At 32.5% G+C, this 15,428-nt stretch overlaps 1 protein-coding gene across 1 annotated transcript in view; it reads left to right on the forward strand.

Annotated features, from left to right (window-relative positions):
* The first annotated feature begins 1,013 nt into the window (after window positions 1–1,013).
* Window positions 1,014–15,428, forward strand: part of LOC149770746 (putative N-acetylated-alpha-linked acidic dipeptidase) — a 35,850-nt gene continuing 21,435 nt past the window's right edge. Inside the window, exons 1-3 of the mRNA XM_089949168.1 lie at window positions 1,014–1,180; window positions 6,061–6,185; window positions 11,575–11,656. Coding sequence (XP_089805294.1) covers window positions 1,014–1,180; window positions 6,061–6,185; window positions 11,575–11,656 — 374 coding nt within the window. The remainder of the gene's footprint in view (window positions 1,181–6,060; window positions 6,186–11,574; window positions 11,657–15,428) is intronic.

A 15,428-nucleotide genomic window follows, 5' to 3' on the forward strand; every position in this document is an offset into this window, starting at 1 on the left:
ATGGCCTCTTCTCATGGGAAACAATCCTGCAGATCGAATAAGTTCAGAGCCATGGGTCTAGAAAATCAAAGTGGATAAAATCAAGAGAAGGGGATCATTCCACCCCAGTTCCTCTCCATGCCATCACAGATCACTCATGGCCAATACTGAACCCAGTCTAGCTGTTAAATATGCTTTAGGAGACTGCTTATGATGATCTAATATTCCAACCCCTAGTCTGTACATAGACCCAACTGGGGACATACTGTATATTACCACATTGCAATCACATGATCTCTACACAGTACTGGTCCAATATGGCCAGGGAACCATATGGCCACATGATCAGAATGCTGATCGTTTCAAACCTAGCTTTGATTCTTGCAAGAATTGTATTTCACCCCTACAGTTCCTCTTGAACAGAGTATGTCTCCTGTAGAAATACTCACTGGCATCATTTCAATGGAAGCTTCATTGCTTACTAAGATCTTTCTCTTAATCCAAGAATCCTTCATTTTCAGGGTTTACTCAATGTGGTAGCAGACATCATTGTTCTACGTTGCCTTTTGATAAGGCCATTACATTGATAGTTGTCCCAATGGCAGTCAATACTTTGCTTCTTGGGACAAACAGCTTATATGAGGTTCAATCTTAGGAAATGGGAGACCCTCACTTTACCAGCTTACATCAGATGGTCCCTGGCAGGTACAGCCTTCTAGTTGACAGTTTGTATGACCATGAGCACAAGGGCTGGGGTGCACATATCCTTCCATAATTGCAGAAGGCAAGTGGGCAGTGGCTTGCCCAGGATCATCTGTTGCATATCAGTTTCATTGAGAGATCAAAGACATGAGAAAAGCATTCCAATGATGGCAGGAGAAACTGTATGGATAGGGTATTATCATTCTGTTCAACAACTCCACAATGGTGAATTATCTCCAAAGGCAAGGGGGAACAAAGGCCCCAGACCTTTGAATTTTTCTTTGGGAATTTCTAAGCTGGTGTCTTCATTGACAAATCCTAATACAAGCAAAATGGTAACTGCATCCCTCAGAGTTCACTTGCACATCAACCGCTGGTGGATTTTTATTAGCAATAAAGGGAAAGCAAAACTCCCAACATTTGCCTCACCAGCCACAGATCTGAAGGCCTGTGCAAAGGCCTGTGCAGTCAGTGCTTTTTCCATTGATTGGAACAGATTGTATGTGTACATTTACTCTTCAGCACACCTGTTCAAGATGTGATACAGAAAGCAAGAGAATTGGAGTTCTACCTCATTCTTGTTGCTTCACGGTTGTTGGAAAAAAATCATGGATCAAAAATCTGATCAATCTAGAGGCAGAAATTGCCAGAAAATAGAGATATTTTCTCATCTGCTGAGGCAACCACAATGGCAGGCATTACATCCCAATCCAGAGTTGTTGAACATGCACATTTGATCTTATTAAACAGATCCTCAACAGTTCTCTCATCAAGTGATGGAGAGGATTACTCAAGCTATATTGGCCGTACTCTTTACAGTTACAGTGGAAATGGAGAATTTTTGTACAGTGGTCTGAGCATTGTGTAGCTGAATGCATCAATACTGCTATAGCTAACTCCCTACTTTGGCCTTTTGATGACAAAAAGCACAATCATAAAATATTTTGACTGGGTAACATCTTTGAAGAAGAAACCAGTATTTTCTAGTAAAACTTGTTTCTTCAATAATACTTACCCCATCATAATACATATACACTCAGTAATACTTACCCCATCATAATATATATACAGTATAACTTACACAATCATAATACATATACACTCAGTAATACTTACCTCATCATAATACATATACAGTAATACTTACGCAATCATAATACATATACAGTAATACTTACGCAATCATAATACATATATGCTCAGTAATACGCAATCATAATACATATACACTCAGTAATACGCAATCATAATACATATACAGTAATACTTACGCAATCATGATACATATACACTCAGTAATACGCAATCATAATACATATACACTCAGTAATATGCAATCATAATACATATACACTCAGTAATACGCAATCATAATACATATACAGTAATACTTATGCAATCATAATACATATACACTCAGTAATACTTACGCAATCATAATACATATACACTCAGTAATACTTACGCAATCATAATACATATACACTCAGTAATACGCAATCATAATACATATACACTCAGTAATATGCAATCATAATACATATACACTCAGTAATACTTACGCAATCATAATACATATACACTCAGTAATATGCAATCATAATACATATATGCTCAGTAATACGCAATCATAATACATATACACTCAGTAATACACAATCATAATACATATACAGTAATACTTATGCAATCATAATACATATACACTCAGTAATATGCAATCATAATACATATACACCCAGTAATACTTACGCAATCATAATACATATACACTCAGTAATACGCAATCATAATACATATATGCTCAGTAATACGCAATCATAATACATATACACTCAGTAATACGCAATCATAATACATATACAGTATAACTTACGCAATCATAATACATATACACTCAGTCATACGCAATCATAATACATATGCACTCAGTAATACTTACCCAATCATAATACATATACAGTAATATTTACCCAATCATAATACATATACAGTAATACTTACCCAATCATAATACATATACACTCAGTAATACTTACCCCATCATAATACATATACACTCAGTAATATGCAATCATAATACATATGCACTCAGTAATACTTACCCAATCATAATACATATACAATAATATTTACCCAATCATAATACATATACAGTAATACTTATCCAATGATAATACATATACAGTAATACTTACCCAGTCATAATACATATACAGTAATACTTACCCAATCATAATACATATGCACTCAGTAATACTTACCCAATCATAATACATATACAGTAATACTTACGCAACCATAATACATATACAATAATATTTACCCAATCGTAATACATATACAGTAATACTTACCCAATCATAATACATATACAGTAATACTTATGCAATCATAATACATATACACTCAGTAATACACAATCATAATACATATGCACTCAATAATGCTTTCCCAATCATAATACGTATACAATAATATATACCCAGTCATAATACATATACAGTAATACTTACCAAATCATAATATGCACTCGGTAATACTTACCCAATCATGATACATATACAGTAATACTTATGCAATCATAATACATATACACTCAGTAATACACAATCATAATACATATGCACTCAATAATGCTTTCCCAATCATAATACATATACAATAATATTTACCCATTCATAATACATATACAATAATATTTACCCAATCATAATACATATACAGTAATACTTACCAAATCATAATATGCACTCAGTAATACTTACCCAGTCATAATACATATACAGTAATACTTACCCAATCATAATACATATACAGTAATACTTACCCAGTCATAATACATATACAATAATATTTACCCAATCATAATACATATACAATAATATTTACCCAGTCATAATACATATACAGTAATACTTACCCAATCATAATACATATACAGTAATACTTACCCAATCATAATACATATACATTAATATTACCCAATCATAATACATATATATTCAATAATGCTTACCCAATCATAGTACATAATAATACTTGCCCAATCGTAATACATATACAGTAATACTTACCCAATCATAATGCATATACAGTAATACTTACCCAATCATAATTCATATGTACTCAATAATGCTTACCTAATCATGATACATATACAATAATACTTACCCAATCATAATACATATACAATAATATTTACCCAATCATAATACATATACAATAATATTTACCCAATCTTAATACATATACAGTAATATTTACCCAATCATAATACATATACACTCTCGCAGTCTCCCCACAGTTAGATCCATACAGAGAGCAGTGACTGAAGTATTCATGGGATTTGGCATGCATCAAAGGGAGATCACTCTATCTGCCACCTAGGTGGGCAGATAGTTTTTAGCTTTTTAGCTAAAAAGGTTTAGCTATCTGGGTGGGCTGGATTTGGGAGGCAATAATTGTTCTAATATATTATGATCAGGTAAGTATTATTGAAGAAACATATTTTACTAGAAAATATGTAGAATGAAATCTGCACAAACTTAAGAACATCCGACTCACTATAGGTCAATGGCCTTTGTATTGAACAAATCAGAGAGGTGTGGTGGTGTTGTTGTGGTTGGATATAGGATGCACATACTTGATTCATGCATGCCTCCTGAAGGCTAAACCTGAACCAGAGTGTATCCTGCCTGTATCCAATGACAGTGGAGCACATTTTTCTCAAGTGTGTTGATTTCCACTCTGTGAGACAGAAGTATTTTGGTATGAACTGCATGAAGAAGCTGTACATGGATGTATCACCCAAGAAAATCTTGAAATTTTAAAGGGAATGCAGTTTATATAAGAAATTTTCATCATATTGTAGGGATTTTAAATATATTACCTTTATCTGTTATTTATGTATTTTAATGAGTTGTTACATTTTTAATATTGTATCATACATTGATTTAGGTGGCTTTATCATCCTCATTTTTGAGAAGTTCACTTTTACATTTTTTGGGACATAACCTTTTGTTGGCACTACCTAGCCACTATTGGGCTGAGGGACTGTAAAGCACTACATATATATGTACATATATTCACTGTACAGATGGTATGATGTACCAGTGTGAATGTTTAACTTTTATTAACACCACTTAATGTTTAGTATTTGGTCACTAGCTGCATAAATGATGGTGTTTATATACATGTGTCAGAGACTTGAATGATTAACCCATGGTGCTTATATACACATATCAGAGACATGAATAATTAGCCGACATTAACTAGTAGTTGATGGTGCTGATATACAAATATCAGAGACTTGAATGATTACTTGATGATGCTGATGTAAACATATTGGAGTCTTCAGTGAATATCTGATGTTGATATACACATATCAGAGACATTAATGATTAGTTGATGGTGTTGATATACACATATCAGAGACATTAATGATTAGTTAATGGTGTTGATATACACATATCAGAGACATTAAAGATTGATGGATGGTGTTGATGTACACATATTAGATATTTTAATTAGGTGTCTCTTAAAGCAAGTTTTTACAGTGATGTAACAAAATGCATTTAGAATTGGAGACAGCCATTAATCCCTTGGATTCAGAGTAAGAAATTGCCCAATTTTTTGAAGCTTAAGTAGTTTGACTGAGATAATGTAATACAGTTGACTGAGATAATGTAATACAGTTGACTGTGATAATGTAATACAGTTGACTGAGATAATATAATACAGTTGACTGAGTTAATGTAATACAGTTGACTGAGACAATATAATACAGTTGACTGAGATAATGTAATACAGTTGACTGACATAATATAATACAGTTTTTGTTTGTAAATGTATTTTAAATGCCTAATGTTATGATCCGACTTTAAGGAGAGTAAGTTTCATTATGTTATTCCAAGTGTAACAAGTACTTAAGAAATCCGAATAATTGTAAGATTTGAGACACCTTACTTTTCTATTTAGGTCCCTACTGAACAGTGATGATATGGTATGAGAGCTCAAATTATGTAAAACAATAAATGGTGAGTGAAGTACAGTTAAAAAAGTAAGCAGCTTACAAAGAAAATAATGAAAATATGACCAATTATTGTTGAACTCTGTTGAGCACATGGACTCATTAATGTTTTGATATTTTAGGGGTCAGCTACTTAATTGGTAATATCAAAGATGGCTACCCAATTTGATGGGACAGAAATTTGCTAGTTTTCAAACAAATGGAGAGACAACCAAATTGAGTGATTACTTAAGTGTTCCCACATTTAAATGCATATTTTCTTATCAACTTTAAACAGTTTTATTTGAATTTAGCTATTAAGAAACTGTTACACTGTGAAATTTTTTATGGTTATTTATATTTTTCAGGAAAATTGCAGATGAAACTGTGTTTTCTTTTGATGTGCGTAGATATGCTAAAGCTATATCGGACTTCTTAGAATTATTAAAGACCAAGTATGGTACAGAATGGAAAAAGCACAATATTAATATAGGTAAGCACTTTTAGACATTCAGCTCCAATTGAAGTCTAAAGAAGTAAATGAGAAGCTGAAACTTCTTGATATATTTCATTGAAAATATCATAAATAGATGCACAAGGTGTATTTAAAAATTTCTGAAAATTGGTATGCTTTACAACAATGCTCAATTTAAGTAAAATGCATGATGATCCACTCAAAGTACTCCCATGTACCTCTGAATGCTTTCCCATACAAATTGTCTGCCCCCAGCAAATCTTTGAAAATGGGATTTACCTGTAACCAAAGGTGACTTAGATATAAATCAGTGCTATCTGGAGGAGGTGGCAAATCTAAATCAGGGCTATCTGGAGGATGTGGCAAATCTAAATCAGGGCTATCTGGAGGATGTGGCAAATCTAAATCAGGGCTATCTGGAGGAGGTGGCAAATATAAATCAGGGCTATCTGCAGATGTGGCAAATATAAATCAGGGCTATCTGGAGGAGGTGGCAAATATAAATCAGGGCTATCTGGAGAATGTGGAAATTTAAATCAGGGCTATCTGAAGGATGTGGCAAATCTAAATCAGGGCTACTGGAGGAGGTGGCAGTGTTTGGATGCTGTGCTTATTCAGGAAGTTTGTCAAAATGGCAGATGTAAGCACTCTGGTATTGCCATGGAATCGATGAATTACACAGGTGCCAGTGTGTGGATGGGTCATTTGGTAGTGTTCCTCTGCTTTTGGCAAGACTTTGAAGGCATAAAATTGTCAAGTGACAATAGCAGAGCCAGGAACAGGTACCAAAATGACCAGTGGTTTTTCATTGAAAAAAAATGTGCAGAAAACTCTCTTGACAGTCTGACTATATCTGGCTATTGTATGGTTTCTGTTCATTTTATCTGGTCAAATCTTTATTATTTTGTCATGAATTGGGTTCATGAAAATAAACCCATGTTTCATCAGATGTAAGTCTCATTCAAATGTCTCTTTTTCTATATGGTGAGTTGCCATTTGATCAGCTGTCCAAAAATGTGGTTCCCATCTTGAACAAACATTTCTGATTTTCAATTGATTCTTCATTATATTACAAACTGCTGATGAATGAATGCCTGCAATAATAGAAATATTTATTCCTGTGATAATAGAAATATTAATGCCTTGATAATAGAAATATTAATGCCCATGATAATAGAAATATTAATGGTCTGTGATTATAGAAATATTAATGGTCTGTGATTATAGAAATATTAATGGTCTGTGATTATTGAAATATTAATGCCCATGATAATAGAAATAGTAATGCTAATGATAATAGAAATATTAATGCCTGTGATAATAGAAATATTAATGCATGTGATAACAGAAATATTAATTCCTTTGATAATAGATATATTAATGACCATGATAATAGAAATATCGTCCACTGTGTATCAAGCATCTACCTTAATTGCTTACTTCACAGCAAACACTTCCCCATAACTTTTGGCAGGCAAAGAGGCATCTTTAGAGGATTCATAACCCATCTTTAAACAATGAAACCATTGTACAGTGGTCACCTTTATGCAATGGCCAGATTTTCTCTTCCCATGTGCAACCCTATTGACAGGTCTGTCTCTGTGTGTGTGTGTGTCTATATATATACATATATATATATATATATATATATATATATATATATATATATATATATATATATATATATATATATATATATATACACACACAGATTGTGATCCCACTATAACAATGTTGGGGTCCATAGAACCTGACCATTGTTATAGACTGAACTGTGTTATAACCAAGTCAGTTAGTTGAAAAAAATGATGCATGTACCTTAAAATGGTGGTGGTGTTGGTGGGTCTTAATACAAGCGGGCACAAAAATATGTGCTTTTGATTAAATGAAGAATAACTAGTCTGAAATAGACTTGTATATGGACAACTTACATTTGTGTAGTACAATTCATAATCCGTTAAGTACTGTACATGTATGTTACAAAATACATAAATTCAGCTATAAATATTATAAAATCCATGTATCAGTCACATTCCATTAGAAAGCACAAATAACACATATATACAAGATGATAGTCATTGTTTCATCTATATACGATCATCACTAAACAGTTCACTATGATATGGTCACCAGTAGCATGTGGATGTAGTTGTTTACATGCTGCATGTACTTAAAATGGCCTAGATTTTGATCAGCTGGAGACAACTATCATCTTGCTGAGGCTACCCAGGGATGAGGCTATTCATAGGAAAATGAAAATATTTGAACAAATTAAATAGTTTAACAAACATATTTGTGACATACCCCATCTTCAATTACCTTGATGGCCAGGTATCTATGGTTTCAAAAGAGTGGAAATTTAATTAGTGTTTTATGCTGCCATTGGTAGTGATTGTAAGCATAAACTTTGTTCCTGCTAAAAGAAAACTTTCACAGCACAATAAATTTGTTTTACAGTCACTTTTTAAAATGCAACAATCCATCAGATTCTATTGTAATTATTTAATTTACCTTTGAGGAAAGGTTCTTCGTTTTTTATTGAAGATTGTAGTCCACATTCTTTGATGAAGGGTGCATGTGTTATTGAATTCACCACTAAAGGACACCTTTGGAGGACAAAACAAGTGCCCATTTCTTACTGTGGTGGCAACGTCAAATAATTGCAGAACATTGATTGAGACTGAATATTATTCATTTGCTCAGTATTTATAGAAAATGTTTCAAAGGTAATCAGTTTTCTTTGAAGTGTCAGAAAAAACTATATTTTCAAAGTACATTTAAAAAAAGCTACTGTTCCTGCCTTCAGAGGTTCGTTAGTTGTAGCTTGTTCTGGTAGTAATGATTATTAGACAGACCAACAAGTAGATCTCCACTTTTTAATTTTTTGTTGTTGACATTTCTGGTAGTGGAGGGATGTAGTCCTACATGTAAGACATAGCACATATTGATTTTGTTTAGGTGCTATGTCTTACTATCCAAATAAAAGCCTTGTATATCATGTTCCTATGTCATTGACATCAGAATGAGTAATCGAAGTTTCAGGAACATCAAGCACACTTGGCAGATTATATCAACAATCTTCCACTAATGTAAGTGTAATTAATATACTTACTGTGCTGTCTTTATCCTGGCAGAATGAAAATATGATACTAGCAAATGGACATATTTTCACGTTCCGTTGACATACATTTGAATTTGTTGCAACACGACAGTAGTCGAGGTATGCTGAAGTAAGTCCAAGTAGGTACATGTTGGGGATAAGTTTCTTGAATGAAATGAACCATTGCTTACAGTTCCAATAGGCATAATATATTTTTATTCGTTTTATTAAAGAATATTATTTCAACTTACCCCGATTTCGGCATTCCCTGCTTTCATCGCTTTTCTGCCAACTGAAATGTAGGCCAACGAAACTTGAAAATAGGTCCATTTCTTTTGTGAGAATTTGAATTTATTAGAGAAAAGACATCAGAGTAAGTAAACTCTGACTAAAACATTATGACTTTACTTTGTAGAAAAGCGTTATTATTTTAGTTGTCGGATGTTTGAAATATTCCTGAAAATTTGACTTTCGTAATGATGTTAGTCAACATCAAACACGCTACACAGCATTGTTAGTTAGGCTGTATGACCTTGACACCCACAACATAAATATCAGCATCAGGTCTTACATGTAGGACTATGGAGAGATGCTGTCTTCCACTCATGAATGAGAAATTTAAGAAAAGGTCAACAGATGATCGATACACAGGAGTTTTGTTCTGACTGGGATTACTACAGAAAATGTGAGTTCGGAAGGATTTAATTATATAAGTGAAACAAAGAGGGATTTTACTTACCATCTGCATTTGAAGGTCAGTCTAAATAAATATATTAATAGCAAGCAGCTGATAGGCTGACACTATTTCATCCAAAAGCTCCATTATGAGATTGTGCCATGTCAATTAACAGAAAAGTCAATTAACAGAAATGTCAATTAAAAGCAGTATTCTCACAGCATATATTACTCAGGCCAGATGTCAGCATAAGGGGATTATGATATAACAATGCACTGTTCAGATTTTTGTCAATATGAACAAAGAATTTGTTCATCTAAATATAGATAGCTTCCAGTGCATTTTATAGCAGGTTTGCGGCTTCTTTCTTGGTGCCTCTGAATTGCTTCACTCCAAATCCAAGATTGTATATACAAGTTTAAACAGCCAACAATGTCGCAAGAAGAAATTGCCAGACATTATATTTTGACAGCAATAAGCACACAAAAATGTGCAATTAGTGACATTGGCGAAGTCCTATGTGGTTTCTAAATAAACTGATTACACATTATTTTTTTGTACTTTTAAGAAGAAAAAAGAAGATATAAATCTATTTGAAATTTCAGGGGCTCTGCCAGGATCATCTTATATTAGAACTTATTTTAGAATTCATACACGATCTCTTCACCAAAATTAACACGTGTGTTTGTGTGCATCTCTCTTTCCTTTCTCTCCCTCTCTCTCTCTCTCTCTATACATATATATATATATATATAAAAATATATATATATATATTTTTTCTTCTTTTCTTTCATGAAAGATGTTGAGTACTACACACGTGTCTGTAATACAAATCACAGTAACCTATAATTTATTTTTTTCTGACTATGTAAAATGTTGTGCCTTCAGTTTATTTTTCAAGTTTTGTTCAAGCTAGAATCATCTGACTTGATCAGGGTGGTCCATCATTTTCAACACAGTTTGCCATATGGATGAAAAATGTGTTTGTGTGTCTGTGAATTGAATTTTTAACATAATTTCAAATATTTTTCAGTCATATCGCTACGAGGTCTGCAGTGTTGCAGTTTATAGTGATGCCTAGCACTGGGGCATCATGCTGCAGACATTTAGACGTGTGTGTGTGTGTCTCTTTCCTTTCTCTCTTTTTGTTTATGGGATGCGCATTATGTATATTATAGTAATGATATTATAATTATAGAATTGACTTTTTGTACGAGTGTAGGCTGCTAAAAAATGACCCATGGACAACATTTGGCCAGTGGGCCTGTGATTAGACCACTCTGAACTAGATGATATGTGTGTGGTTCTATTAGTACCACACCCATGCCACAAAAGAATCTCTGTAGTGTACATTTTACATTATACTGACTTAAGTTGTTTTTGTGTACTTACACAGACAAATAAGTTACTTTTCATGGTGTGTAAGAAATTATTTTTTATTGTATACTAAAATTTTGAATGTTTCTTGGGTGTCTGGTGTATTTATTTTGTTGGGTTATGATATATTTATCCATGACATTTTAATGAATCAGTAGACTACAAAGAAAAGGAATTTTAAATTTATTACAGTTGTTACTGGTTTTGTTCTTAACTTTGATTGACATAAATATAAAATTTATAATATTTTGCAGCTGCCTTGGAGTCAGCAAGTATGAATCTTACAACAGCTGCACAGAAATTCCATGAGCATGTGCAGACTATTGATAGAGAAAAGTAAGTGTGCATGTATATAAAATATAAACTGGAACATAAAAATCTACAACAGCTTTTGTTTCATTTCTTAAGTATAGATGAAAATTGGGCATTAATAGTGTTGAAATTCATCACTAAAGTTTGCCATATTGTTGTTGTTGTAGGGTTTAACGCCATTTTTCAGCACAAGATAGGCTATACATGGCGTCCAGTATTAATGGGGGAGGAAGAACCTGGAAAGAACCACCGACCCACGAGAAGCTACTGGCAAGCTTTCTCACATAACCACATTAACCGAATCCGAGCCTCGAACCAACACAGATAGAGGTGAGATGGCAGTGATCCGTAAGGGTGAGCACTTTAGACTACTCGGCAAAGTTTGCCATAAGATTTATCTTATGATTCTGTTTCAATTTTTGTTTCTTTCTTAAAATGCATTGCTTTTTATTGTTCATTTTGATTGAGACATGGATTCATGGAGTGCAGCATCATAAGGACCAAAAAATGTGTTTCTGATTGGCTGACCAACTATTTTGCATTGCTAACCCCAGTACTTTTTTCCCCAGGAATTAAAACAGAAGTTTGTTAAAAAAATTCATAAAGAAAGAAATGCCAAAAATTGATTTATGCATCTAAATGAGCCAGTTTTGCCCAGTACTTGACTGCCTAGTATATTATATATATATATATATATATATATATATATATATATATATTATATTATTATTATAAAATGTGCTTTTTTAAAAACCTACCTACCTACCCTAATTTTAAAACCGGTACAGTAGGAAACACCATTTTTGTATGTCTAATATAAGCTGATGTCATATTTTTATGAACCATTCTACTTTTAAATATTATTATTAACTGACACCTGAAACATTACACCAAAGATGTTTAAATATTATTAATGAATATTATTAACTGACACCCTAAATATTTCACCGGAAATATTTAAACAGATCATTGGAAGTAACTTTATAGATTTGGTCTTAGTAAGTAATTGCAAATGGCCATCCTTGGTTACAATTTTTGGGGTTCAGAATTTCACATTGAGTTGATAATATAAGATCTGTTATATCCTATAGCCTGCACTTAAAATATCCACAAATGTTATTTCTATGATGAATCTTCTTAACTTCCCTGTATATTTTTTTGTCATAACAAAATAGTTAGGTTTTATTGACATAAAGTTAAATGATAGATACATGCAATTCATTTTTATATGGACAATATTTCAACCATAAGGCAAAAGTGTATATATTGTTTCATTATTTTTTGTCATTGTAAGATGAAAGAAAAAAAAACGAAGAAAAAACATAACTAAATTCTCTTTAAACTTTAAGACAACAAGTATGCACTTGTAACTTAGACAATTTAAAGTCTAACAGCCCTACACTACCTATTTTCCATTTGCAGTTAGGTTCATTGTGACACTTTACATACATCCAATCTGTTAGGTTCATTGTCACACTTTACATACATCCAATCTGTTAGGTTCATTGTGACACTTTACATACATCCAATCTGTTAGGTTCATTGTCACACTTTACATACATCCAATCTGTTAGGTTCATTGTCACACTTTACATACATCCAATCTGTTAGGTTCATTGTCACACTTTACATACATCCAATCTGTTAGGTTCATTGTCACACTTTACATACATCCAATCTGTTAGGTTCATTGTCACACTTTACATACATCCAATCTGTTAGGCTCATTGTCACACTTTACATACATCCAATCTGTTAGGTTCATTGTCACACTTTACATACATCCAATCTGTAGCATTGTCACACTTTACATACATCCAATCTGTTAGGTTCATTGTCACACTTTACATACATCCAATCTGTTAGGTTCATTGTCACACTTTACATACATCCAATCTGTTAGGTTCATTGTCACACTTTACATACATCCAATCTGTAGCATTGTCACACTTTACATACATCCAATCTGTAGCATTGTCACACTTTACATACATCCAATCTGTAGCATTGTCACACTTTACATACATCCAATCTGTAGCATTGTTTATTAAGATTTATTTGAAAAATGTAGTGCTTTTATGTAACTGGTTTTCATTTCTATAGATATATACTTTCATTGTATTGTAATATTAAATGGGAATCATTGTATTGTAATATTAAATGGGATTCATTGTATTGTAATATTAAATGGGATTCATTGTATTGTAATATTAAATGGGATTCATTGTATTGTAATATTAAATGGGAATGTTATGTTTGTCATTTACCAAATTAATTTGCCTGTGGGCAAGTAAATTTTTCAATCAATTTTGAAGTTCTAAGCTCCTGTAACAACTAACATGGTGTATCAAATCTGCACTCCAAAAAGTGTTAATGACTGGTTGTTACTAAGTAATAGTACATATATACACAAGTTTCCTTCCCACATTATGCAGTCCTTTTAATACTTATTCACTATATATATACATAAATATATATATATATATATATATATATATATATATATATATATATATATATATATATATATATATATATATACACACACACACATACACACACATAAATTTTATTTCCATGCATTTTAAAGAATCCTTACAGTTTATATGGATCCTTTTAAAATTCATTTTTTTTAAATTCATTTTTTCCCTTACAACTACAGAGACAAAAATATTAAGGTAAAGAATGATTCATTCTAATGCATGTACTCTATGCAGTAAAGAAAACAATAAGCAGAAATAGAATGTTTATGCTTAAACTATTATTTCACTGCATTGTGTTAATACAAAATGGCCAATTTCTGTATTCTAGTACTTAAAAATGGTATCCAATTCATAATATTAGCATGCCTCTATTCCTTTAAATTTTTATGATTTGCCTGTAAACCCCAATATTTTTTCCTTTATATTGGAGGACAAAAGCCTAAAAAAATCTATATGAAATTGAAACGTTTGGTTGGGAGGCCTGATTGTAGAATACTGCATGCTCATGCATTTGCACATGCGTAAGTAACCTGGTGTAGTTCCTCCTACACTGTGATTGTCACATTTTGGGATGCAATTTGGAAATAGTCTGTAGCTATGCAAATTGGTTTTGTAACTTTAATCAAATGATACCTATGGGTTAGACACACTTTTACAGACCTGCCAACCCATATATTTTGACCTTAAGTCATAAAAAAATGACCCTTAAAATATGGACTTTTGGAGTAAATGCAAAAATTATGGAAATATGATTGTTGTGGTAAAATCCTTATGCTGACTTGTCTGTGTTTGAGTTGTATCCAGGTTTCACATTAGATGTAGTAGAGTTGGTCAGAGAACCAGACTAACTTTACCTCGGATACTTAAACTGCACACATTCTTTGTTCAAGCAAAATATCTGTATGATCAAGATTTTTAAAAAATGGCATCCAACAAATGATGCATGTTCAAGATGAAAGTGAAAATAAGGCACTTAAAAAGTTGTAATAGTCAGTACAGAAAGTGAAAATAAGGCACTTAAAATGTTGTACTAGTCAGTACAGAAAGTGAAAATAAGGCACTTACAGTGTTGTAATAGTCAGTACAGAAAGTGAAAATAAGGCACTTAAAATGTAGTAATAGTACAGAAAGTGAAAATGAGGCACTTAAAAAGTTGTAATAGTCAGTACAGAAAATGAAAATAAGGCACTTAAAATGTTGTAATAGTCAGTATAGAAAGTAGAAATAAGGCACTTAAAAAGTTGTAATAGTCAGTACAGAAAGTGAAAAGGAGGCACTTAAAATGTAGTAATAGTCAGTATAGAAAGTGAAAA

The sequence above is a fragment of the Sinohyriopsis cumingii genome, unplaced genomic scaffold, assembly GCF_028554795.1.
Source record: "Sinohyriopsis cumingii isolate HCF-2022 unplaced genomic scaffold, ASM2855479v2 utg002430l, whole genome shotgun sequence".
NCBI lineage: Eukaryota > Metazoa > Mollusca > Bivalvia > Unionida > Unionidae > Sinohyriopsis > Sinohyriopsis cumingii.